The 26,201-nt window shown below is 46.1% G+C and overlaps 1 protein-coding gene across 1 annotated transcript; it reads left to right on the top strand.

Moving 5' to 3' along the window:
* The first annotated feature begins 811 nt into the window (after nucleotides 1-811).
* MSH5 (mutS homolog 5) lies at nucleotides 812-26,112 on the top strand. The gene is made up of 25 exons (XM_080806438.1): nucleotides 812-878; nucleotides 1,683-1,836; nucleotides 2,089-2,212; nucleotides 2,715-2,795; nucleotides 2,979-3,041; nucleotides 3,830-3,951; nucleotides 4,138-4,247; nucleotides 4,486-4,521; nucleotides 4,877-4,959; nucleotides 5,718-5,763; nucleotides 10,432-10,570; nucleotides 10,696-10,758; nucleotides 16,968-17,096; nucleotides 17,388-17,460; nucleotides 17,615-17,724; nucleotides 18,163-18,243; nucleotides 23,016-23,103; nucleotides 23,316-23,505; nucleotides 23,625-23,751; nucleotides 24,155-24,304; nucleotides 24,665-24,739; nucleotides 24,914-25,057; nucleotides 25,239-25,376; nucleotides 25,573-25,646; nucleotides 25,863-26,112. Exons 2-25 carry the CDS (start codon nucleotides 1,696-1,698, stop codon nucleotides 25,972-25,974), a joined length of 2,499 nt encoding a protein of 832 aa, XP_080662564.1. The 5' UTR covers nucleotides 812-878; nucleotides 1,683-1,695; the 3' UTR covers nucleotides 25,975-26,112.
* Nucleotides 26,113-26,201: the final 89 nt, after the last annotated feature.

The following is a 26,201-nucleotide window of genomic DNA, read 5'->3' as shown; positions in this document are numbered from 1 at the left end:
GAGACCAAAATTTAAGTCAGGCGCAGTATTGCCCTCCTGGGGGTGGTCATACCCTGCATCAAGGAAATAGGCAAAGGAGGACTAAAAAATAGGAGTCTCACTTATTTCTGCTTATTTGAAATATTAGTAGCTCTTACTACTTTTCCAGTAACTGTCCTAAGCTTTCACAAATATGAACTTGGTACAAATTTATTTTTTTAAGATTTTATTTATTTGTCAGAGAGAGAGAGCACAAGCCAGGGGTAGCAGCAGGCAGAAGAAGGAGAAGCAGGCTTCCTGCTGAGCCATGGGGGGCGGGGGGGGGGGACTCAATCCCAGTACCCTGGGATCCTGACTTGAGCCGCGGGCAGACGCTTAACCAACTGAGTCGCCCAGGTGTCCCTCGTGGGTACAAATATTAATTTAGAATTGTTGGCATAGGCTTAATTAGTGTTGCTTATCTCCACTCTCCAGAAAAAAATGCAACTCGCGCCTGCCCCTTTAGCCAGCTCCCCCCTCAACACCCCTAGACCAGTTCTCCGGGCTCTGACTCGAGCTCCCCTTCCGACTTTCTCACAGGCTCTACCTCGCGTCAATCAAAGCCTAGAAACCGGGAAGGCCAGAGGCCCGAATGCCAGGCAACCGCACGGGCGGGAAGTTTGAACGTTCTGGCACCGCCCCATACGCGAGTAGGCCAATCAGTGGCCAGCCGCCCCAACCACTGCCATTCTCTCCTCTCTCGCGCTCCGTTGGATCTCCAGGCAGGATCCGGATCTCTCCGGCCAATAGCCGCTACGAAGGGCGGGGCGTGTGCGCGCGCACCTAGTCCTCACGCCAGTAAGCTTCTCCTGCGGGCGCAAGGCTGCTAGGGACGCGGTTTCGGGCACGTAGCAACCCAGGTGACAGAAAACGCGGGAAAACGCCGCGAGCTGCACACGGCTGGGGTGGGAAACTCAGGAGGTTAAGGCTGCGGTCGTGGGGGTATAACTGGTAATGGCGGAGAGAGGAGAGATACATACCCGCCTCCCACAGGGCCCTCCAGCCAAAGTACAACCTCCGCGTGACCGAAATGGGGGTGGGGCGAGTGAAGTTTTGCATAGTCTGGACGTTAGTGACGTACCTGAGAAGTCACATGTCAAAGTGTCCACAGACTGGGCGCCGGGTGGCTCAGTGGGTTAGGCCTCTGCCTTCGGCTCGGGTCAGGATCTCAGGGTACTGGGATCGAGCCCCACGTCGGGCTCTCTGCTCGGCGGGGAGCCTGCTTCCTGCCTGCCTCTCTCCCTACTTGTGATCTCTCTGTCAAATGAATAAATAAAATATATTTTTTTAAGATTTTATTTATTTGACAGAGATCACAAGTAGGCAGAGAGGCAGGCAGAGAGAGAGGAGGAAGCAGGCTCCCTGGTGAGCAGGGAGCCCGACGCGGGGCTCGATCCCAGGACTCTGGGATCATGACCTGAGCCGAAGGCAGAGGCTTTAACCCACTGAGCCACCCAGGCGCCCCTAAATAAAATATTTTTTTAAAAATGTCCCACAGATGTTAAAGACAAAATGTTACCGCAGCTCTCCTCGGCCCTCGCCGCCCTGCACCTCAGCCCCCTCCCAGAAGTCCTGGGTGGGTTTGCGTTTCTGCGCACCCCCTACCCCAGGCTCCTTGCGGTGAAACCTCGCTCCTGAACTGCCTTCATTTTCTGCACCCGCAGAACCTCCGAGGCCATGGCCTCCGTCGGAGCGATCCCAGGCAGGACGCCGCAGAGCTCGGGGCCCCGGGCAGCCTCAGCCGGCTTTCCCAGCCCGGCCCCGGTGCCAGGCCGCGGGGAGGCGGAAGAGGAGGAGAAGGAGCAGGAGCTGGCCGAGGTCTTTGGGGTGGCCTTGTTGTGAGCAGGCTCTTGGGTCCGGAGAGCGGAGCTTTGGTTGGCACCTCGGGATGTTAGAATAAATGGGCTGGGAAGAGCTAGCTAGTCGCATGCCTCCGCTGCTTCACCTTAATGAACCGGGATGATGATGACTCTCAAGGGTTTGATAAAATGATTACAGTTAAGCGAGACATGGCATAACCCTGCATAACCCAGAAGTTCAAATATGTTTCCTTTCTTCCTCCCGGGACAGACCCATCTGTGTGTCCTGTGGGCTTCAGGATACTTGGGCATTGCCTATTACGACACTAGTGACTCCACCATCCACTTCATGCCAGATGCTCCGGATCAGGAGAGTCTCAGGCTTCTCCAGAGAGGTGGGGGCACAACCATGGGTTCCTCTGTTCTGGGACTGGACGTGTATTTCAGTCATATATCCTCACCTGACTCAATCTATTTTATTGACTCCTAGAGGCTCTCTCTGTTGTTTATAAGAATTCATTTCATTATTCAAGGGACATTTATTAGGTGTTTACAGTGTATCAGGTGCTGGACATATAGTCCTGGGCAGATCAGTCATGTCTGTCCTTCAGAGGTTTATAGTCTAGTGTCAACCTCCAAGCCACTCCTCTTCCCTGGTACCACCTTGACAGTCTCACTACTCTTTTCCAAAACTTCATGCTTGACTCGTACCTATGCTTCCAATGTGCAGAGCACAGAGCACTCCTTACTTTTTGAGGGAGGAAATGAGGGTTTTTTTTTGTTTGTTTTTTGGAGGGTTTCCTGGAGGAGTAAAGGGAGATGCAAGGGAAGGGCTATGGGTTCCCTTTTAGAGGATAAAGATCCTTTAACTTATTTGGTCTCCATTCTTCTTCTAAGTATTGGATGAAATCAATCCCCGGTCTATTGTTACAAGTGCCAAACAGGATGAGAATATGACTCGGTTTCTAGGGAAGCTTGGTAAGGACTGGGTAAGGGAAAAGTGAAAATGGGGAAGGACTAAACTATGAAATATTCCAGGAGACTAAAGGGTCTTGGAGGGAGCTACAGCCAGGAGGCCAGAATTGGGAGAGAGGGAAGGTGGGACAGAAGCAGGGGACTGAGATGTCCCGACCATTGGCCCTTTCTTTGCTTCCCCCACAGCCTCCCAGGAGCACAGAGAGCCGAAGAGACCTGAAATCGTATTTTTGCCAAGTGTGGATTTTGGTACTTCCTTTGCTCTGCCCGGCCCCCAATCCCAGTTTCCCTACCCTTTCTTCTTACTCCAGCCCCATTATCCCAAGTCTCCCCTCAGCTTTATCTCATCCTAACCCTTTGTGTTCTCTAAGTCCCATAACCAGTGTCCTCAAGATCTCTCCTGCTCCCTACCCTTTAATAACCTGAAACCTTGTGAAACTTCCACAGAGACATGTCTACGGTTGAGGGCCTTCCCTGAGAAGAAGGAGTGGTGACACTTTGCGGATAGCTTTGATTGTTGAAAATTTCACCTTTAAGACAAAGCCATTTGTCCCTAAGAAAAAAAGAAAAAGAAAAAGAAAGGCTGATGATCCATAAGACACTTCCATAACCATAACCTTCCCAGGATTGCAAAAAGGATAGTGAATGTTCTATCCTAATTAGTTGTTAAGTGTTAACATTAGTGTTATTCATTCCTCTATTAAAACGATCATTTTAACTCCAGATTCCAAATAGATATCTTCCTGAGTCACTTATCTTTGTCAGGTTGTGCTCTCAGCCAAAGATCTTTATATTAAATGTAAAATAAAGAGAGAATTAGACAGAGTGAAGATTTGGTTCTTGTTTCAGCTCTCCATTAACTGACTGTGGCAGCTTGGCAGGTCACATCATCTCTCTTGCTTCTGTTGTCTCGTTCTTTTTTAATTTTTTTTTTAAAGATTTTGTTGTTTATTTGTCAGAGAGTATTGTCTCATTTTTAAAATGGGGTGAAAAATTGGGCTACGTGAACTTTCTCTCCCATGCCTCCCCCAAAATAGGTCTGGAGATAAGCAAACAGCGCCTCCTTTCTGGAAACTACGCCTTCATTCCAGACTCCATGACTGCCACTGAGAAAATCCTCTTCCTCTCCTCTATTATTCCCTTTGATTGCGTCCTCACGGTGAGAAGGGTCCTGGGATGCAGGGGCTGCGATGTAGCAGGCTGGAGAAAGGGACAAGCACCCCATTTCTGGTTTTGAGTCCTGGGAGATACTAGTCCAGCGCTGGAGAATAATAGTTTTCCCTGGTGGTGTTCAATCTCGAGGACATTGGGATTGACCTCAGCTCCATTCCTGATCCCCTTCCAGGTTCGGGCCCTTGGAGGCTTGCTCAAGTTTCTGGGTCGAAGAAGGATTGGGGTTGAACTGGAAGACTATAATGTCAGCGTCCCCATCCTGGGCTTTAAGAAATTTGTGTTGTACGTGATTCACCCTAACCTCAAGCAAAGTTAGGTGGGATTGGAAGGCCTGAATAGTAAGATGGGTGGGGGGGTGCAGGAAGTGGGCGATGTCCTATCGGGTAAAGTGCCCTAGGACATACAGGGGCACCTGAAGGGGATATAGAGCTCTGGGGAGAAGACTGAGAAGGAACCTAGCAATGAACTCACACTGCCCCTACCCCAGCCACCTTCGCTTTTGCTTGTTTTCTGTCCTCAGGACCCATCTGATAAGCATAGATCAAGACACGTACAGGTAAGGAGATGGAGGCAGGTTGTCATCGCCAGGGAGGGAAAAGGATTAAGTTTAATGCTATAATAATCCTAATGAGGCTCCAGTTTCTTCAGTCCTGGGGTTATTAAGGTCTCTCTCCTTGAGGGAAAGGGAAGAGAGGGCGAGGAGAAAGGAAGAAAGGCACAAAGGTGTCAAATAGATATCCTGCCTTCCTGAGTCACTTATCCTAAAGAGACAAACTGAGGCAGAGAGGAGTGCAGGACAGATCTCACAGCAAACCCTTGTCCTCAGGAGCATGTTCCCAACCTCCATTCCACTTTCCTAGTTCCTTTTAAAAACCCAAGTTACTTCAAACTCCTCCATTTCTCCCCGACAGTGTTCTGCAGATATTTAAGAGTGAGTCCCATCCCTCAGTGTACAAAGTGGCCAGTGGACTGAAAGAGGGGCTCAGCCTCTTTGGTAAGTATGCCCCTTCCCTCATCCCTCACTGCAAAAGCCTGCCAGAAAAGCCGCAGCCTCCAAACACGTGTCCCAGCCCCCTTCTCCCCACTTCACTCCCACTGCCAGATGTCTCTTCCACTCCCATCCAGCTCTCTTAGCCTCTTTGTACCTTCCCTGAGCTTAGGCATCTCCTCTCGCCCACAGTTGCCCAGTGTCATTAGCCTATCATCTCTGTCTTTACCAATTCCATGTTCATTCCTTGGGCTTGTATGACTGTTTCTGCTAGTTGAGCACCTGTCCAGGGACTTGGGGAGGCCCAGCGTAGAGAGAGAGTTACATAACTGCATAACTGCCTGTGTTTTATTGGCATTGAGTCTTTATCAGTTATCTCTGGCTTTAGGGTGTAGTGGGGACATCGCCCCAAATATCTACATGGTTTCACTGTGCATATCTCGGTGGATTTTGTCTAATGTTTACATATACGTGTTGGGCTCTTGGTGATTCGAACTACAACCACTGTGTATTTTTCTGGCTGACTGGTCCTGGGAGTGCCCCTCCCTCCTCTAAGCCCATGTAAAGTAATCCTGGCTCAGACTTGTGGCCAGGAGCTGGCTTTAGCTGCCTTTGTGTCCTGTATCTGGGGAACGCCCCCAGGCCAGCCTGCCCAACACCCGAACCTCTGGCCCAGATGCCTCGGTTTAGACACATCTACAACATTCCTTTCCCTGCCCCTGCCTTCTAACAAGCTTACTCCTGGCTCCTGCTCCTCCTCACAGGAATCCTCAACAGATGCCGTTGTAAGTGGGGAGAGAAGCTGCTCAGGTGAGTCTCACAGACCTGCCACAGGCTCAGGCCTGCAATCCGAGGCTCATACACATCACTCCATCTGGTGGTAATAAAAGCAACTGCCCTTTCCCAAATGCTGGCTAAATGCATTTAATCCTTATACCAACCCCATGTGGTAGCTAGTGTTATCTTCATTTGATGTTGTTAGCACAAATACATATATGCTCATTGATGATACAGACTTGCACACACACAAGCAGCAGAAACACAGTCACAAAACACTAATCCACACATCGTAATATCTTTTTTTTAATTCAAGTGTAGTTGACATACCATATTATGTTAGTTTCAGGTATACAACATAGTGATTCAACGTTTATATACATTATGAAGTGATCACCACGATAAATCTAGCAACCATCTGTCACCATGTGAAGTTGTTACAATATTATTAACTACATTTCTTAGGCTGCACATTTTCTTTTTTCTTAATAACTAGACGTTTCTACCTCATCTGGTAGGGCTTTATTTAATTTGTTTATTTTTAAAGTATTTTATTTATTGGGGCACCTGGGTGGCTCAGTGGTTAAGCCTCTGCCTTTGGCTCAGGTCATGATCTCAGGGTCCTGGGATCAAGCCCCACATTGGGCTCTCTGCTCAGCGGGGAGCCTGCTTCCCACTCTATCTCTGTTTGCTGCTCTGCCTACTTTTGACCTCTCTCTCTCTGTCAAATAAATAAAATCTTAAAAGTAAAAGATTTTATTTATTCATTAGACAGAGAGTGGGAGCAGAAGCAGGGGGAGTGGCAGGCAGAAGGAGAGGGAGAAGCAGACTCCTCACCAAGCAGGGAACCTGATGTGGGACTCGATCCCAGAACCCTGGGATCATGACCTGAGCTGAAGGCAGACGCTTAACCCACTGAGCTACCCAGGCACCCTGGGCTTTATTCATTTTTTTTTTAAGATTTTTTTAAAAAAAGATTTTATTTATTTGAGAGAGAGAGAGAGAGAGAGAGAAGGAGCAGAGGGAGAGGGACAAGCAGACTCCCTGCTGAGCAGGGAGATTTAGGCAGGCCTCTATCCCAAGACCCTGAGATCATGACCTGAGCCAAAGTCAGATTCTCAACCAAATGAGCCACCCAGGTGCCCCTAAAAGATTTGTTTAATTTTAAGTACAATATACCCCCCAACGTGGGGCTCCAGCTCACTATCCCAAGATCAAAAGTCACATGTTCTTCTGACCAAGCCAGCTATGCATCCAACATGGTACTATCTTTAATTATAAAAACCATACTTCAAATTTAAACTATTTTCTGATGACTTTCAAAATTGTGTCTTTGGTTCCGACTTCTGTATGTGGAAGGTGCACCTCACATCATCGCCGTTTGCAATTTCCACAGGCAGTTCAAACTCAGAGCATCTAAACTGATGCCCATTGGACCTGTTCCTCTTCCTGCATCCTTTTTTTTTCTGGCTAATGGCATTGCTGGCAATACTGCTCAAGCGCTGAACCTTGGATTGATGCTTCGCTTTCATCCTTCATATTCAATTATTCACTAAGGCCTATTGATTCTACCCTGAGTTGTCTCCCTTCCTCTTCCCACTGCTCTAATTCCGACTATAATGTTTTCTAACCTAAAGCATCACAGTCACCTTCAAATTGGTCTCTCTGCCTCTAATCTCTTCTTTCTCTAATCTGTCCTTCATACCAAAATACTTGTCATTCCAAAATAGATATCTGAGCGTGTCACTCCACTTTTTTAAACCTTAAGTAGAAACAAAATAACAGAAACCTCAGGAGACTTCCCCATTCCCGGCCGGGGTGAAGATCAGCATCCTCAGCAGTGTGGTGTTCAGAGCCCCTCCCACTTACGTCAACTTGAATCTCCATGATTATCTTCTGAGCCCTGCTTAAATCCTTTCTCCCTGGATCCACCCTATATTCCAATCCTTTGGGCCACTTTCCATCATGGAAATAACCAAGCCTGTGTTTATGCAGTTCCTTCCAGAAAGTCTCTCCTGTGTTCTTCCCCTGTCAGAATCTTACATCCTCTTCAAGGTGCAAGCCCACTATCACCTTTTCCGTGAAACTTTCACAGGCACCTGTAGGGAGACTGGCACCCATCTTCCCGTTGCTTAGTGCCTGTTTATGTTTTCTGGTTGCACTGTCACATCAGCTTGGAGTTAGTGGTCAGTGAACCCGCTCGCTCTCATAACTGCAAGCTCCATACAGGGGTCCTGCCTGTGGCCTCAGTGCCTGGCACATGGCCTTGGATGTGGTAGACCCAGTGAGTGAACATGGTACCCAGATGCAAGCCTGCTGGTCACATCTCTGCAGACTCAGAGCTGAAAACCTTGCTAGCCCACAGATGCACAATTCTTCCCCCACCTCACCTGCCCTGCATTGTGTGTCTTTTGGAGGTTAATTTAGGATAATCCCTGAGGTCATCTCCAGGTAATTGGGATGATTTAATTACCCCACATTCTGCAGGTGCAGATCTCTCTCCTCAGCCAGGGATGAGAAGGAAGGAGTTCTTAGGGGAGAAGAGAACAGAGTTTAAGTTGGGAAGGAGTGCAGATCCCCCAGGAAGGTTCCAGTAGGACATGGAATCATAACCTGAATTATGAACTAAGGATCCAATCTGCCCAGCTGGATGGGGCACCAGGAAGATGACGGAATGTCAGGAATGTCACAGTATGCTCTGAAGAGCACTGTCCTAACCCTCTGCACACCTCAGTTCAAGACCCACCTATACTTCTTAAAAGGACAGTGACTTTGGATAAGTATCTGGGGAACGCCCCCAGGCCAGCCTGCCCAACATCCAAACCTCTGACCCGGATGCCTCGGTTTAAAGGCTTATTCTCTAAAGGCTTCATTTTCTCAGCTGTAAAATTAGAAGGTTTAGCTTGTCTAAGATTTCTGCTGGCACTAGCAGTACATAAGTCAGAAAAACCTCAGGATTTTATAAGACAGGAGGCTTGGCAAAGCTCTCCAGGCTGGGGACAGGTGTTCAGTGTGGCCTACACTGCTGCAAGTAGAGCTGTCTGTGGCTAAGGAGCAGAGGTGCCTAAAACCCACCTTGAATCCCACTCAGCCTTTCGCTTCACTCTAACGTGGGGTATCCTAACCCAGGGTAACTGGCCCTCGACTATGGTGTGAGATGCATATCCCCAGGCCCCAGTGTCTCCACAGGTTTCTTATATAAAATAGCATGCCTAATGGCCTACTGTAATGCAGAAAAGAATTCGTGGCTCACATGTCCTTGCAGAATCTCACACTCTTCATAGCCATCAAAAGACAAGGACACCCAGAATTAGACAAACCAGATGAGACATTTATTATTGTATACTAATTTAATTTCTTAGAAAATACCTCAGGCACACAAAGGGTAGAAGTAATGATGATAATGATGATGATGTTATACACCTCTGTGTTTACACCAGCAAAATTAAGAATAAGGCAGAGTTATTAAAGGGGTGCCTGGCTGGCTCAATTGCTAGAGCATGTGACTTGATCTTGGGGTCATGAGTTCAAGCCCCACGTTGGGCATAGAGCTTACTAAAAAAGGGGAGGGGGAGCTGGGTGGCTCAGTAAGTTCAGCATCTGATTTCAGCTCAGGTCATCATCTCAGGGTCCTGGGATGGAGGCCCTGCATCAGGCTCCCCGCTCGGCAGGGAGTCTGCATGTCCTTCTGGCCCTCCCCATGTTCATGCTGTCTCTCTCAAATAAATAAATAAATACTAATTTTTAAAAGTCTTTAAAAAAGACAATTTATTGAAGCCTTGTAAAGTGTCCCTCCCCAGTCCTTTTTTCTCTGCAGAGATGACCATTATCATGAATTGAGGACTTACCATTCTGCATGGAATGGCTATATACTTTTACAGAAGAACAGGAAAAGACTAACGTCTGTGCCATTACACCCAGAGGCACTTTTCACAGCCAAATGCAGATAAACTCATGCTGACTCACCCTCTCCTACTCAGCCGCAGAGAAAGCTGGAGCGTTGGCACACAAATACCTCAATACGCTGCTCTCCCTCTAAATATTGACAAGCGCCATCGCTATCCACATGGAATGACACATGGTCACATCCATCAAAACCAGGATAGACAGAGTCGTGCTCACATGCAGAGATTTTTAGTAGATACGTTGTCAACATACCCGCATAGATAGGACACTGGGCTTGCCAGTACGGATACATATCACCACGATCCCCAGGGCCCTCCAAACATACATCTCAGAAATTGAGATCAAGACAGTGATTGGGGGCTACGTGGCTCAGTCGGTTGGTTAGGTGTCTGGCTTCAGCTGAGGTCAGCCCCGCATTGGACTTCCTGCTCAGCGAGGAGTCTGATTCTCCCACTGACCCTCCCTCCTTCTCAAGCTCACTCTCTCTCAAATAAATAATTTTTTAAAGCTAATTTTATAGATTTCTTTTTTTTTAAGATTTTCATTTATTTATTTGACAGACGGAGATCACAAGTAGGCAGAGAGGCAGGCAGAGGTGGGGGGGGTGGGGAGAAGGGAAGCAGGCTCCCTGCTGAGCAGAGAGACCGATGTGGGGCTTGATCCCAGGGCCCTGAGATCATGACCTGAGCCACCCAGGCGTCCCACAAATAAATAAAATCTAAAAAAAAAAAAAAAAAGACAATGATGACAACAGATGTAATTTCTGGTCTCCCCTACTTTATCCCTCACTTCTAGGCTGTGGTTCACACGTCCAACTCAGGACCTGGGAGAGCTAAATTCTCGGCTGGATGTCATTCAGTTTTTCCTCCTACCTCAGAATCTGGACATGGCTCAAATGCTGCATCGGTTGCTGGGTCATATCAAGAATGTACCTGTGAGCTCAGGGTAGGGGCAGAGAGGTGGGGAAGGGGCTTGAGGGTCAGTAGTGGACATTGGGCTTCTTGGGGGGCATTAAAGTGGGAGAAGTAAAACAATCGTTGTCCCATTGTCTGACTGTAGCTGATTCTGAAACGCATGAAGCTGTCCCACACCAAGGCCAGTGACTGGCAGGTTCTGTACAAGGTAAGGCTGCCCTTCTAGAAGCTTAGAGGTCTAGGTTAAGCCTCTCAGCAAGCAATCCAGATCCTCTGCACTCTGCTCACCCATCTAACTTTATCCCAACACTTTAACAACAACAACAACAACTTTGTATTGTGGAAACTAACAAAAAAAAATTAGAATAATATAATGACCCCCACATACCTACCATGCAGCTTTAACACTTAGACTCATAACCAATCTTGTTTGATGTATATCTTCTCCCCCTTTCTCCTTCCTGGATTAGTTTGAAGCAATTCCCAGCCATTATATCATTTAGTCCATAACTATTTCAGTATGATTGCTAAAAGAAAATTACTTTGAAAAAAGAATAACAAGGGGGCACCTGGGTGGCTCAGTGGGTTAAAGCCTCTGCCTTCAGCTCAGGTCATGATCCCAGGGTCCTGGGATCGAGTCCCACATCAGGCTCTCTGCTCAGCGGGGAGCCTGCTTCCTCCTCTTTCTCTCTCTGCCTGTCTCTTTGCCTATTTGTGATCTCTGTCTGTCTAATAAATAAATAAATGAATCTTAAAAAAAAAAAACAAGCAATACCATGATCTTGCTAACAATTAGCATAATTCTCGAATATCATCAATTGTCTGATGTACACATTTCTTTTTTTTTTAAGATTTTATTTATTTATTTGACAGACAGAGATCACAAGTAGGCAGAGAGAGAGAGGAGGAAGCAGGCTCCCCGCTGAGCAGAGAGCCCGATGTGGGGCTAGATCCCAGGACCCTGGGATCATGACCTGAGCTGAAGGCAGAGGCTTTAACCCACGAGCCACCCAGGCACCCCTGATGTACACATTTCTAATCCTCTCTTAAATGCCATGATTTAAAAAAAAAAAAAAAACGTTTTGTTTAATTAGGATGCAAATACGTTCAACATATATAATGGGATGATGTCTCTTGAAGTCACCTTTGTGGGTTCCTTTTTCATTTCACTGTTCTCCCTCCATCTCTATCTCAATATTTAGCTCTCTTTTTCCCCTTGCAAGTTATTTGGTGAAGAAGTTGGATTGTTTGCCCAGTAGTTTTCCTTAACCTGGATTTCGCAGATTACATTCTGTACGTGTTTTTGGCATGTTTTACTCTGTTCTAGAATTTTTTTTAAAGATTTTATTTATTTATTTGACAGACAGAGATCACAAGTAGGCAGAGAGGCAGGCAGAGAGAGAGAGGAGAGAGCAGAGAGCCCGATGTGGGCCTTGATCCCAAGACCCTGGGATCATGACCTGAGCCGAAGGCAGAGGCTTTAACCCACTGAGCCACCCAGGCGCCCCTAGAATTTTTTTTTTTTAAAGATTTTATTTACTTATTTAAAAAATTTTTTTTTTAATTTATTTATTTGTTAGAGAGAGCGAGTGAGTGAGCACAGGCAGACAGAGTGGTAGGCAAGAGGCAGAGGGAGAAGCAGGCTCCCCGCCGAGCAAGGAGCCCGATGTGGCACTTGATCCCAGGACGCTGGGATCATGACCTGAGCTGAAGGCAGCCGCTTAACCAACTGAGCCACCCAGGCGTCCCTATTTACTTATTTGACAGAGATCACAAGTAGGCAGAGAGGCAGGCAGAGAGAGAGGGGGAAGCAGGCTCCCTGCTGAGCAGAGAGCAGGATGCGGGGGGCGATCCCAGGACCCCGAGATCATGACCTGAGCCGAAGGCAGAGGCTTAACCCTCTGAGCCACCCAGGGGCCCCTTTAATATTGTTTTATAAGCAGAGGAGTATAATGCTTGATATGTCTGTCTCTCCTTTTGTGACATTAGTGGCTTTGATGTTTAATACTGAAGTCCATTAATTTCTTAGGGATTACAAAATAATGTTACTCTGTCATTCTTTCTCCATTTATTAGTCTGAATGTTTCTGTAAAGAGAAATTTCCTCTCATCTGCTTTTTGGTTACTCAGTGGTACATTTAATATAATAGAAACTGCTTGATTTTCTCCCCTGCCTTTATTTACCAGCTCTCAGCATATAGGAAATTACTAGTTCCCTAACACCCTCCATCCCCCAAGGTAGCCAGTGTGGTTTTTGTTGTTTTAGTATCATCATGAGCTCAGATTTACACATGTGTTTCAGTCCATTGCATTTTTAATATTTCTGCATGTTCAGATTATTCCATCTGTGGCCAATGGGAGCTTCTTCATGTTGTCTTCTGAGTACTTTAAACATGACCCCAGTAGATGTCCCCACTTGATAGCTTCCCTCATGCTCTCTGGTTTGACAAGATGTACCAGATATATCATTTACATCTCCTGGTTCTTCTTCTTTTTTTTTTTTAATTTATTTTAAGTAATCTCTGTACCCTAAGCGAGCTTGAACTCACAACCCTGAGATCAAGAGTTGCATGCTGTGCTGACTGAGCCAGCCAGGCACCCCTACATCTCTTGGTTCTGATCCAGAATCAGACATTTCTCCAAAGAGCGCTGGTTCCTTTTAGTGAAAAATGGCATTTCTGTATCACAGTTTGAATCCTAGAGGGTGCACAGCATGTTTTGCTTATTGCTTTAAAGGCTTTTCTGCAGACATATCTAGGAATTTTTAAAAAGTAAAATACATGATAAATTGGTACTGATGCCAGCAATTTAAATTCAGAAGCACAGGGTTCTTACCTTGTATATTCCTGTATTATCCTCTTCAACACTCCTTCTTGCATAGTGGAAATTCTGGTTCTCAGTAACAGTAGGAATGATAAGATCAGAATATCACTCATTTGCTTTTTCTGACATTACATCCACAACAATCTTAGTATAGCAATACCAGCACTACTACCAACGATATTATTGCTGAAAATAATTTAAGATTTTTTTTTGGGGGGGAAGAAGGGAAGTTCTTTTTGTCCCTACTAAGGATAGTCATATTACTGTGTTTTAGTCACTTGGAATAGTTCCTCTCTGTGCAGTTATATCACTACCTGAATATACATTCGTGTTCATATGTTTCATTCTATTTTTGATTTTTAGGAATTAGCTTTAAATATTTAATTTCATGTTTATATTTTTATTTATAATTATATAAATTAGAAATAAAATTAATATATTAATTATTAATTACATTATATAATATGTAATATTAATTATGTATTAATTAATTATAATTTTATAATAGTAATTTATATCAATATATTAATATTAATATACAATTATAAACAAACACAAATTATATTTATATTTATAATTATGTAAAATGTTAACACAGCTCCAAAATGTAATCTCCCAAACAAGGTATAGGCAACTAATTTTAGTTTCTGTCTTTCTCTCCCTTTCCACCTAATAACATTTTCTTTAAAAATTTTTTAAGATTTGGCTCAGTTAAGTTTCTGCCTTCAGCTCAGGTCATGATCCCAGGGTCCTGGGCTTGAGTCCCGCACTGGGCTCCTTGCTCATCGGGGAGCCTGCTTCTCCCTCTGCCTGCTGCTCCCCCTGCTTGTATTCTCTCTCTCCCACGCTCTCTCTCTGGCAAATAAATAAATAAAATCTTTAAAAAAAAGATTATTATAAAATTTTTAAGATTTATCCTTCTGTTGTTTTGTTTTAACTTCTTTTTTAAAAAATAATTTAAGGAGCACCTGGGTGGCTCAGTGGGTTAAGTCTCTGCCTTTGGCTCAGGTCATGATCTCAGGGTCCTGGGATCGAGCCTCACATTGGGCTCTCTGAGGGGCGCCTGGGTGGCTCAGGGGGTTAAGCCTCTACCTTCAGCTCAGGTAATGATCTCAGGGTCCCGGGATCGAGCCCCGCATCGGGCTCTCTGCTCGGCAGGGAGCCTGCTTCCCTTCCTCTCTCTCTGCCTGCCTCTCTGCCTACTTGTGATCTCTGTCTGTCAAATAAATAAACATTGGGCTCTCTGCTCAGCAGGGAGCCTGCTTCCCCCCCACCCCTGCCTGCCTCTCTGCCTACTTGTGATCTCTGTCTGTCAAATAAATAAATAAATAAAATCTTTTTAAAAATTTAAGACATAAAGAAAAGCTTCAAAAATTGCACAGGGTGTTCTCATATACCTTTCTTTCACTCAGCTTCCCTTAATGTTAATATATTATTTAAAAAAATGTTAACATGTTACATAACCATAGTCCAGTTATCTCATATTTTATTTTATTAATTATAATTCAATGCTATTGTTTATTTTTGCTCAGGTTTTTCTAGTTTCGAGCCTTGAGAGTTCTTTTCAGATTGACTTTTAATCTGCCCATTTGGCCTTCAGATTGACTTTTCAGATTCAGATACTGCCCTTCTGACATGGCCCCCAGTGCATTTCTGAACATTTCCTAACTTGCTGCAACTACAAGATGCTCCAGGATCATACTTTCCTTGCCCCAGCCCTGGAATCAACCATTTCTCCAAGGAGTCCTGGTTACTTTCTTTGGAGAATAGTATTAGAAACCAGGATCTGGACACTAGATGTGGTTATTGCTACTGGGGTATCTCACTTCTCACCAGAGACAGAGCTAAGAAATAGATCCATGTATGGTAACCCATGCATTCATACCTATATTCCTAAATCTATCTATATGTTAAAGAACCCACGAGTTCATTCTTACACCTCTGATTCCAGGTCAATACCACAGGGGGTTTTCCTCCTTTCCTCATTTGTAACTTCCTTCTCTGACAGTGTGAAACCTGCTTCTCATTATCTATAGCAATTTTCTTTGAACATGAACAGTTATATGTGATTGTTTGTATATTGCATTTCCACTACTCTGCATTCATCCTCTGCTTCAGCCTGGCCAGGCTATGCATTTGGGCACTCTGCTAAGGAGACCACTCTATTCTTTTTTTTTTTTAAGATTTTATTATTTATTTGACAGAAACACAGCCAGAGAGGGAACACAAACAGGGGGAGTGGGAGAGGGAGAAGCAGGCCTCCTGCCGAGCAGGGAGCCTGAAGCCCATGACCCCAGGACCATGACCTGAGCCAAGGGCAGACACTCAACTAACTAAGCCACCCACGTTCTGCTTGGTATAGTGTGGTGTTTCAATGCCAGCCATGTGGGTTCAAATCCCAGCTCTTTTGTTTACTCTCTGTGAGACCTTAAGCAAATTTTTTTATTTCTTTGTGCTTCAGGTTTGTTGTTTGTAAAATGGAGATAATGCTAGTCCCTATCTCCTAAGATTATTTTGAGGAATGAATGAAGTTAACATATGTGAAGAGTTTAGAATATTGCCTTTCACTTAGTAAACATTCAGAAAGTGTTAGCTTTTATTCCCACTGCTGTTTTCCCTGCTCATGCTCTCAACCAGAACACCCTCGTTCCTTTGAATAGCCTTATTCATGACCTAGTTTGGTTGTTTGTTTTGTTTTTGTTTTTTTGAGAGAGAGAGAGCGTATGCACACACTTGGCCAGTGAAGGTGGGAGTGGGCAGAGAGAGAGGGAGGGAGAGAATCTCAAGCAGGCTCCATGCCTGTGTGGAACTTGACTCCAGACTCAATCCCAGGACCCTGAGATAGTGACCTGAGCCGAAATCAAGAGTCAGGCGCCCAGTCAACTGAGTCACCTAGGGGCCCCTCGTTTCCTTTTCTCTGTAAAGATATCTCCAATGATGTTATCCCGAGTTAGTCTTATTCTCTGATCTTCCTTAATAATTTTAGTCAGTTTCATAACTTGATCAGTCTTTTTTGTGGGTAGCCATTGTTTTTGGTGCTTGTTTGTTTCCATCATGGCTAGATTATAAACCTTTGATTCATATACTTGGGTCCTGTGCCATCGAGTAAGGCTCAGTAGATGTCAGTGTGTCCACGCTGTCTAACCTTGGCAGCCACCTCAGGGCACTGACCTTCACCCTCCGGAATTAACTGTCAGTGACCCTCACCCTTTCTCTCTTCCTGCTCCCTTACCTCAGTGTGTCTTGCCCCTTCTGTGCATGTAATTCTCTGCCTTTCATATCCCCTTTTCTCTTTCTCCTTCCTCAATATGAAATCCTCTCCTCTACTAAAGCACCTACCACTTTATTTTTAAATCTTCTGGGTGTATTTCTGTTTTCCTCACTAGACCATGAGCTCCTCTGGGACAGGGGCTACATTTTAGTTCTTTGTGGCCTCAGTGTTGAGTGGAGTGCCTGGCAGAGTTTGACAGATGCCATTTCCTTGTTTATTGTTTCTTCTTTGCCTTTGAGATCTTCTGTCTGTCCTATTGTGTTTTCTCCTCTGTCCTTCCCTGTCCCCTCGCCTCAACCCACTTTCTGTCCATTTCTGCTGCAGACTGTGTACAGTGCCCTGGGTCTGAGGGATGCCTGCCGCTCCCTGCCCCAGTCCATCCAGCTCTTTCAGGACATTGCCCAAGAGTTCTCTGATGACCTGCACCATATTGCTAGCCTCATTGGGAAGGTGGTGAGTGGAAGAATGAGGCAGAGCCCCTGGGGACCTAGGGGGAGAGAGGTGGGATTAGAGGATGGATAGAACTGGCCTCTGGGAAATGTGGTGTTGGAAATGGGAGACATCAAGTTCAGTTGGATGACCAAAGAATGGGATGGTGAGAGGAGTGGGCGGAACATCAGAGGCATGCTTGGAGGGTTAGTGTCAAAGCAGGAAATGCAGGGAGAATAGGGGCCCAAGGAGAGGTGAGGAACAGGACTGGAGACGGTTCTGGGTGATGAGCAATTGGACTTTTGATCTCCTCAGGTGGACTTTGAGGGCAGTCTTGCTGAAAATCGCTTCACAGTCCTCCCCAACATAGATCCTGACATTGATGAGAGTGAGTGTTGGGTGTGCAGCCTGTGAGCCCTGAAACACGAGCCCCACCCAGTGACAGGGTGCCATCATCAATAGGTGGCCACTACAACTGGGGATGGGTTGCTAACATGGCAGGAGCCTTCCTTTTAATACCCACATGTCTTCTACCCTCCTAGAAAAACGAAGGCTGATGGGACTTCCCAGTTTCCTCACTGAGGTCGCCAGGAAGGAGCTAGAGAATCTGGACTCCCGCATTCCATCATGCAGTGTCATCTACATCCCTCTGGTGAGGGCAGGAGGGTGGGTGTAACCCCCAGGGATCTTTTATGGGAGATAGTAGGGTTATGAAGGACAGACTGCTAGTAAGAAAGCTCCTGGAGAAGCTTGAAGATGATGAACACCCGGTGGCAGCGTTAGGCCCCTGAGGGAAGCACTGCAGAATACAGGAATCTTTCTGTCCTCCAGGGAGATAAGGTGCCTGGTACTGTTTTTTTTTTTTTTTTTAAAGATTTTATTTGTTGGGGAGTGCACAAGAACACAAGCAGGGGGAGCGGCAGGCAGAGAGAAGCAGGCTCCTTGCTGAGCAGGGAGCCCGACATGGGACTCGATCCCAGGACCCTGGGATCGCTACCTGAGCCAAAGGCAAACGCTTCACCGGCTGAGCCACCCAGGCATCCCGGTGCTTGGTACTTTATTCCCTGTTTTATCTCTTTACTCTCCTCAGATTGGCTTCCTTCTCTCTATTCCCCGCCTGCCTTCCATGGCAGAGGCTAGTGACTTTGAGATTGAAGGACTGGACTTCATGGTAAGACCCTTGACTTCTGTAGGGGGAGGTAAGAGAAATAAGTCAGCAGCTGAGGGAGGGCCTTACCCTATCAGCACTGCCCAATATGGGATGTCTCTTCTATGGTTCTACTTTGATCCTTACCAGCTCTGAGATTAAAAAGGAAAGAAGTCAGGGTGGAAAAGAGATGAAAGACGTGTCCTGTGAGAACCATAAAACCTTGATGAAAGAAATTGAAGGTGACACAAAGAAATGGAAAGGCATTCCATGCTCTGGAATTGGAAGAACAAATATTGTTCAAATGCCTATACTACCCAAAGTGATCTACAGATTTAATGCAGTCCCCATCAGAATACCAACAGCATTTTTCACAAAACTAGAACAAATAATCCTAAAATTGGAACACAACATAAAAGACCCTAAATAGCCAAAACAGTCTTGAAAAAAAAAACAAACAAACCCCAAACCGGAGGTATCACAATTCCAGAGTTAAAGTTATATTACAAAGTTGTAGTAATCAAAACAGTATGATGTTAGCACAAAAATAGACATGTAGATCAATGGAACAGAACAGAAAGCCCAGAAATAAACCTGTGATTATATGGTCAATTAATCTTTTTTTTTTTTTCAAGATTTTATTTATTGGGGCACCTGAGTGGCTCAGTCGGTTAAGCATCTGCCTTTGGCTCAGGTCATGATCTCAGGGTCCTAGGATTGAGCCCCATGTTGGGCTCCCTGCTCAGTGGGGAGTCTGCTTCTCCCTCTATCTCTGTCCCTCCTGTCCCTTTCCCCCCTTCCCAGCTCATGCTCTCTCTCCCTCTGTCTCTGAGATAAATAAAATAAGACACCCTTGTCAATCTTTGACAAAGCAGGAAAGAATACACAATGGGGAAAAGACAGTCTCTTCAACAAATGGTGTTGGGAAAATTGGACAGTTACGTGCAACAGAACGAAACCGGGCCATTTTCTTACACCACATACAAAAATAAACTCAAAATGCATTAAGGGCCTTTTTATGAAACCATAAAAATCCTAGAAGAGAGCACAGGAAGTAATTTATCTGACATTGGTCATAGCAACATCTTTCTACATACGTTTCCTGAGACAAGGAAAACAAAAGCAAAAATAAACTATTGGACTACAGAGGGGTGCCTGGTGGCTCAGTCTGTTAAGCATCTGAGTCTTGGTTTCAGCTCAGGTCACGATCTGAGGAGTTGTGAGATCAAGCCCTACGTTGGGTTCCTCACTCAGCACAAGAGTCTGCGTGTCCCTCTCCCTTCCCCTCTGCCCCTCCTCCCACTCGTGCTCACTCTCTTAAATAAATAAATAAATAAATAAATAATCTTTAAACTACTGGGACTATGTCAAAATTAAAAGCTTCTGCACAACAAAGGAAACAACTGATAAAAGACAACCTACTGAATGGCAGAAGATTTTTGCAAATGACATACCCAATAGAGGATTAGTATCCAAAATACATGAAGACCTTAAGGGGTGTTTGGCCTGAGACTCTTTTTTTTTTTTTTTTAAAGATTTTATTAATTTTTTTGACAGAGAGGGACAGAGTGAGAGAGGGAATACAAGCAGGGGGAGGGAGAGGGAGAACAGGCCTCCTGCAGAGCAGGGAGCCCAATGTGAGACTCGATCCCAGGACCCTGGGATCATGATCTGAACGAAAGGCAGACGCTTAAGTGACTGAGTCACCCAGGCACCCCTGGCATGAGACTCTTGATCTTCAGTGTTGTGAGTTCGAGCTCCACATTGGGTGTAGAAATCATTTAAATAAATAAAACTTAAAAAAAAAAAAAACTTACATAACTCAACACCAAAACCCAAATAATCCAATTTAAAAATAGGCGGAAGACATGTTCAGACATTTGTCCAAAGAAAACGTATTCAGATGGCCAACAGACACATGAAAAGATGCTCAACATCACTGATCATCAGGGAAATGCAAATCAAAACCCCAATGAGGGGCACCTGGGTGGCTCAGTCAGTTAGGTGTGCCAACTCTTGATTTCGACTCTGATCAAGATCTCAGGGTCGTGGGGCGCCTAGGTGGCTCAGTGGGTTAAGGCCTCTGCCTTCGGCTCAGGTCGTGATCCCAGAGTCCTGGGATCGAGCCCCGCATCGGGCTCTCTGCTCAGCGGGGAGCCTGCTTCCTCCTCTCTCTCTGCCTGCCTCTCTGTGATCTCCATCTGTCAAATAAGTAAATAAAATCTTTAAAAAAAAAAAACAAAAAAAAAAAAAAAAGATCTCAGGGTCGTGATTGAGCCCTCCACTGGGCTCTGCACTCAGAACAGAGTCTGCTTCTCTCCCTCCCCTGCTGCTCCTCTCCCTCTCCCTCTCAAATAAATAAATCTTATTTTTTATTTATTTTTTTAAAAATTTTATTTATTTATTTGACAGACAAAGATCACAAGTAGACAGAGAGGCAGGCAGAGAGAGAGGGGGAAGCAGGCTCCCTGCTGAGCAGAGAGCCCAATGCAGGGCTCGATCCTAGGACCCTGGGATCATGACCTGAGCCGAAGGCAGAGGCTTAAACCACTGAGCCACCCAGGCGCCCTCAAATAAATAAATCTTAAAGAAAAAACAAACCAGAAACAGCCCACAATGAGATATTGTCTCATACCTGTTAGAATGGCTAAAATTAAAAAAAAAAACAACTCAAGAAACAGCAAGTGTTGGCAAGGATGTGGAGAAAAAGGAGTGCAAATTGCTGCAGCCACTATGGAAAACAGTATGGAAGTTCCTCAAAAAGTTAAAAATAGAACTACCCTATGATCCAGGAATCACTCTACTGAATATTTACCCAAATATATCCAAAGAATACAAAAACGTGAATTCAGAGGGATACATGCACCTCTATTTTACAGCAGCATTGTCTACAATAGCCAAGCTGTGGAAGCAGCCCAAGTGTCCACTGATAGATGAATGGATAAAGATGTGGTATTGCATACAATGGAATATTACTCAGCAATAAAAAAAAGGAAATCTAACCATTTGCAGTGACATGGAGTATTTGCTAAGTGAAATAAGCCAGTCAGAGAAAGACAAATTCCATATGATTTCACTCGTATGTGGAATTTGAGAAACAAACCAAATGGACGAAGAGAAGGAGAGACCAAAAAACACTCCTAACTATAGAGAACAAACTGATGGGTACCAGAGGGGAGTTTGGGGGGGGGGGGCGTGAAACAGGTGAAGGGGATTAAGAGGCCACTCATCTTGACCAGCACAGAGTAATGTGCAGAATTATTGAGTAATGTACTGATTACTATGTAATTACTAAGTAATGTAATTACTAAGTAATTACTTAGTAATAGTTAATTACTATAGTTAATATAGTTAATAGTTAATTACTAAGTAATAGTAATTACTATGTAATTACTAAGTAATGTACCTGAAACTAATGTAACACTGTATGTTAGCTATACTGGAATTAAGAAAAAATTGTAGAAATCATCAGGGGAAGGCGTAACTAAACTGGTCTTCAAGAATGAATATTTGGGGGGTGGCACCTGAATGGCTCAGTTAAGTGCCCAACTCTTGATTTCAGCTCAGATCATGATCTTAGAGTTGTGAGATCAAGCCCTGCCTCAGGCTCCAGGCTGAGCACAGAACCTACTTAAGATTCTCTCCCTCTCCTTCTCTCTCTCTCTCTGCCCCTTTCCCCTAACACACTCCCTATCTCTCTTAAAAAAAAAAAAAAAAGAATATTTGGGTGATAAGCTTATAAAGAAAATAAGGAATTGGTTCCCAGAAAGGTCAGAATAGAGGTTACTTTTGAGGAATTGGAGAGGGTTGTGATTAGGATGGCTCTCTGGGGGTAGCTAACAAGATTTTTGTTTTGTTTTGTTTTGTTTTGTTTTAAAGATTTTATTTATTTATTTGACAGACAGAAATCACAAGTAGGCAGAGAGGCAGGCAGAGAGGGGGGGGGGAGCAGGCTCTCTGCTCAGCACCCTGAGCAGAGAGGCTGCTGAGCAGAGAGCCCGATGACAGAGATCACAAGTAGGCAGAGAGAGAGGAGAAAGCAGGCTCTCCACAGAGCAGAGAGCCCGATCTGGGGCTCGATCCCAGGACCCTGGGATCATGACCTGAGCTGAAGCGAGAGGCTTAACCCACTGAGCCACTCAGGCGCCCAAAATTTTAGTTTTTTAACCTACTTTGTAACTTACATGGTTGGTTACCAGGGTATTTGCCTCATAATAATTCTTTAAGCTATATATTTGTTTTATGCAATTTTATGTATATGTTTTCATTTATTTTATTTATTTGACAGAGACACAGTAAGAGAGGGAACACAAACAGGGGGAGTGGGAGAGGGAGAAGCCCAATGTGGGGCTCAATCCCGGAACCCCGGGATCAATACCCGAGCTGAAGGCCGACGCTGAACCACTGAGCTACCCAGGCACCCCATATCTGTTATGTTTTTAAATAAAAGTTTTTTATTTTTTTTAATTTTTAAAAATTTATTATTATAATTTTTTTTAAAGATTTTATTTATTTATTTGACAGAGATCACAGGTAGGCAGAGAGGCAGTCAGAGAGAGAGAAGAGTGGAGGAAACATGCTCCCTGACGAGCAGAGGGCACGATGCAGGGCTCCATCCCAGGACCCTGGGACCATGACCCGAGCCGAAGGCAGAGGCTCTAACCCAGTGAGCCACCCAGGCACCCCAATAAAAGTTTTTTTAAAAGAATAAAAAAATCAGGGTGGGGCTGGAGGTGGTGTTAGAGAAGACGGGGACCAAGAAGACAAAACCTATAGCTTTGAGCCCTTGTTCCCAGTTCCTGTCAGAGGAGAAGCTGCACTATCGTAGCGCTCGAACCAAGGAGCTGGACGCATTGCTGGGGGACCTGCACTGTGACATCCGGGGTGAGGAGAAGCAAAAGGCTGGAGGGGAGCGGGCAGTTTGGAGGACATCTACAGGCTCCTTTCCTTCTGCTCTCTCTCTCTCTCACTCTAACTCCTCACCTTTTCCCCTCGATGTCTTGGAAGGTCTCAGACTGTATCTCGTGTCTGGGGGCTTGTCTCTTCTTCATTTTCTCCTGGAGATGACGCCCAGCTCCTCCTTCCCCTGTCCCCAGACCAGGAGACCCTGCTGATGTACCAGCTGCAGTGTCAGGTGCTGGCACGGGCCGCTGTCTTGACCCGGGTTTTGGACCTTGCCTCCCGCCTGGACGTCCTGCTGGCTCTAGCCAGTGCTGCCCGGGACTATGGCTACTCAAGGCCCCGTTACGCTCCCCAGCTCCTTGGGGTCCGAATCCAGAATGGCAGGTGAGAACAGAAGCGGGTGGAGGCATAGACACAAGGGCCCCAAAGGCCCCCCATCTTCTGGTGGCTTCATTCATCTGCATTGAGAGGCCACATGTGAGGTGACTTTCTACCCATGGCAGACATCCTCTGATGGAACTCTGTGCCCGAACCTTCGTGCCCAACTCTGCAGAATGTGGTGGGGACAGAGGGAGGGTCAAAGTCATCACTGGACCCAACTCCTCAGGGAAGAGCATATACCTCAAACAGGTGAGGAGAGTCCCTGCACACTGGGCCTCTGGCATCTTTTTCATTGTCTGCATCTCCCACCTGCCTCCAAACACAGGTCCCTGCAGCTCCTCCCAGGTGTTCTGACCTGACCTGTCACGGAAAGGCCCTTGTGCACACATGTTCTCTCTACTTGAGGGAGAGCCGTGCTCTAACAGATCCCTCTGTGGCCTGAAAGCCTCCCCCTACTCTGAACAGGTCCGTGCTGTTCCCGAGTGTGCCTCTGCCCACTCTCCCGCCCTCTTTCCTGATTCTAAAGAATCAGAAGGGGCTCTCCTTAAACTGTGTCCACCCCTCCTTGATCTATAATTCACCCCTCAGCCTTGCCTCACCCCCACCCTGGCCCACACCACCAGGCTCAAGACCCTGTCTCCTCCCTATTTAGGTAGGCTTGATCACATTCATGGCCCTGGTGGGCAGCTTCGTGCCAGCAGAGGAAGCCGAAATTGGGGCTGTAGACGCCATCTTCACCCGAATCCACAGCCGTGAATCCATCTCCCTGGGCCTCTCAACCTTTATGATTGACCTCAACCAGGTCAAAGGGAGCAAAGTTGGGGGGATGGGACCGGTGGAGGGTGTTAATGAGGAAGGAACTCTATTCTTGAAAAATGATCAGAACAAGAAAACCATTCCCTCTGCTGCGTGCCTTCTATATTATGGGCAGGGAGCACCGAGTTCAGAGACTGGGAGAATCAATACTTTGAACTTTTGCTTTGCATGAGGCACTGCTGGCAGTGAAAGGGTGAACAAAACTCCAGTCTTGCCATTAATGAACTTGCAGTCCAGTAGGGCGGACACACACACAAGCAGCTTTACCCACAGGCAGACTGTGGTCAGTGCACTGCAGGCCTTGAACGCTACTGAAACTCTCCCTTGTCCACTTGGTGCCCAGCAGGTGGCGAAAGCAGTAAACAATGCCACCAAGCAGTCTCTGGTCCTCATTGATGAATTTGGAAAGGGAACCAACACGGTGAGGAGACAAAATGATGAGAAACCGAGGAGGGGAAAGCGGAGGGGTGGGGTGCTCAGGAGAGGAATGGGGGTATGTGGGCAGGAAAGTGCAAGATGGGGATGGCTAGGGCAGGTGGAGTGTATAAGGGGGTGCACCTGTGGTTCAGTACCCACACCCCTGACCTGTGCGCAGGTGGATGGGCTCGCGCTGTTAGCTGCTGTCCTCCGACACTGGCTGGCACTTGGACCCGAGTGCCCTCACATCTTTGTGGCCACCAACTTTCTGAGCCTTGTTCAGCTCCAGCTGCTGCCACAGGGGCCCCTTGTGCAGTATTTGGTAAGGACACCAGTCTAGCCCTCTGGGGATCCCTAGGATGAACATTTACCAGAACCCAGAACAGGCTCCTCAGAGCAGAGGCATCCTTCCCATTTCTCACTCCCCACAGGGATTGGCCAGGGGTTTCAGGGTGGGGCGCAGACTGATTCATGATTCACTGTCCCCTTCTATCTCTTTTAAGACCATGGAGACCTGTGAGGATGGGGACGACCTTGTCTTCTTCTATCAGGTGTGTGAAGGCATTGCCAAGGCCAGCCATGCCTCCCACACAGCTGCCCAGGCTGGGCTTCCTGACCAACTCCTTACTCGTGGCAAGGAGGTGAGATCCAAAGGTCAAACACCTCCATCAGGCCTCCCTACCATTGTCCCTACTCCTCTCAGGGGCCTGGGTTTCTGGGTCCATGGTATTTCTTTCTTTCTTTCTTTCTTTTTTTTGGGGGGTCCATGGGATTTCTGATCCTTATTTCTGGTTCTCTTACCCAACTCCCCCACCTCACCCCACTTCTTGTTGCTAGGTCTCAGACTTGATCCGCAGTGGGAAACCCATCAAGCCTGTCAAAGAGTTGCTAAAGGAGAAGCAGATGGAAAAGTGAGTGTGTGGCCAGTGTCCTGGTTCTTTCCAGCATGTTCTACAGCTCTTCTCCCCCTTTTAGGGACCCAGACAGCCTCTTTGCCCTTCAAAGACCCATGATTTGTTTCTGAAATCCCTAAATTTTCCTGGTTCACTGTGCTACAGCCTCTCCCTTCTGCCTGGGGACACAGCTTTCCATTCTGCCATAAACCCTGCTGCCCTTTCTCCCCTCAGTTGCCAGACATTAGTTGATAAATTTCTGAAACTGGATTTGGAAGATCCCAACTTGGACCTGGACCTTTTCATGAGTCAGGAAGTGCTGCCTGCTGCCACTGCCGTCCTTTGAGAGCCCTTCCTTGGCCCTCCTCCACCTTCCGAGAACCCAGCGGGCTGCCATGCCCTGTTTCCTCACCTTCCTCAGACCCAGAATTCTCAGCTTTTCTGCAAATTTTGTTTCGTATTAGGAATAAAGTTTACTTCAGAGAAAGTTATTGTTTCTTTAGACCAGCTAATACAAAACAAAAGAATAAGATCAAGATGAAACACCAAGCGGAAGTCCACAAAGGGGCCTAC

The sequence above is a fragment of the Martes martes genome (genome assembly GCF_963455335.1).
Source record: "Martes martes genome assembly, chromosome: 6".
In the NCBI taxonomy this organism is placed as follows: domain Eukaryota; kingdom Metazoa; phylum Chordata; class Mammalia; order Carnivora; family Mustelidae; genus Martes; species Martes martes.
Note: the sequence above shows the minus strand (reverse complement) of the source record. Positions and strands in the feature narration are given on the sequence as shown.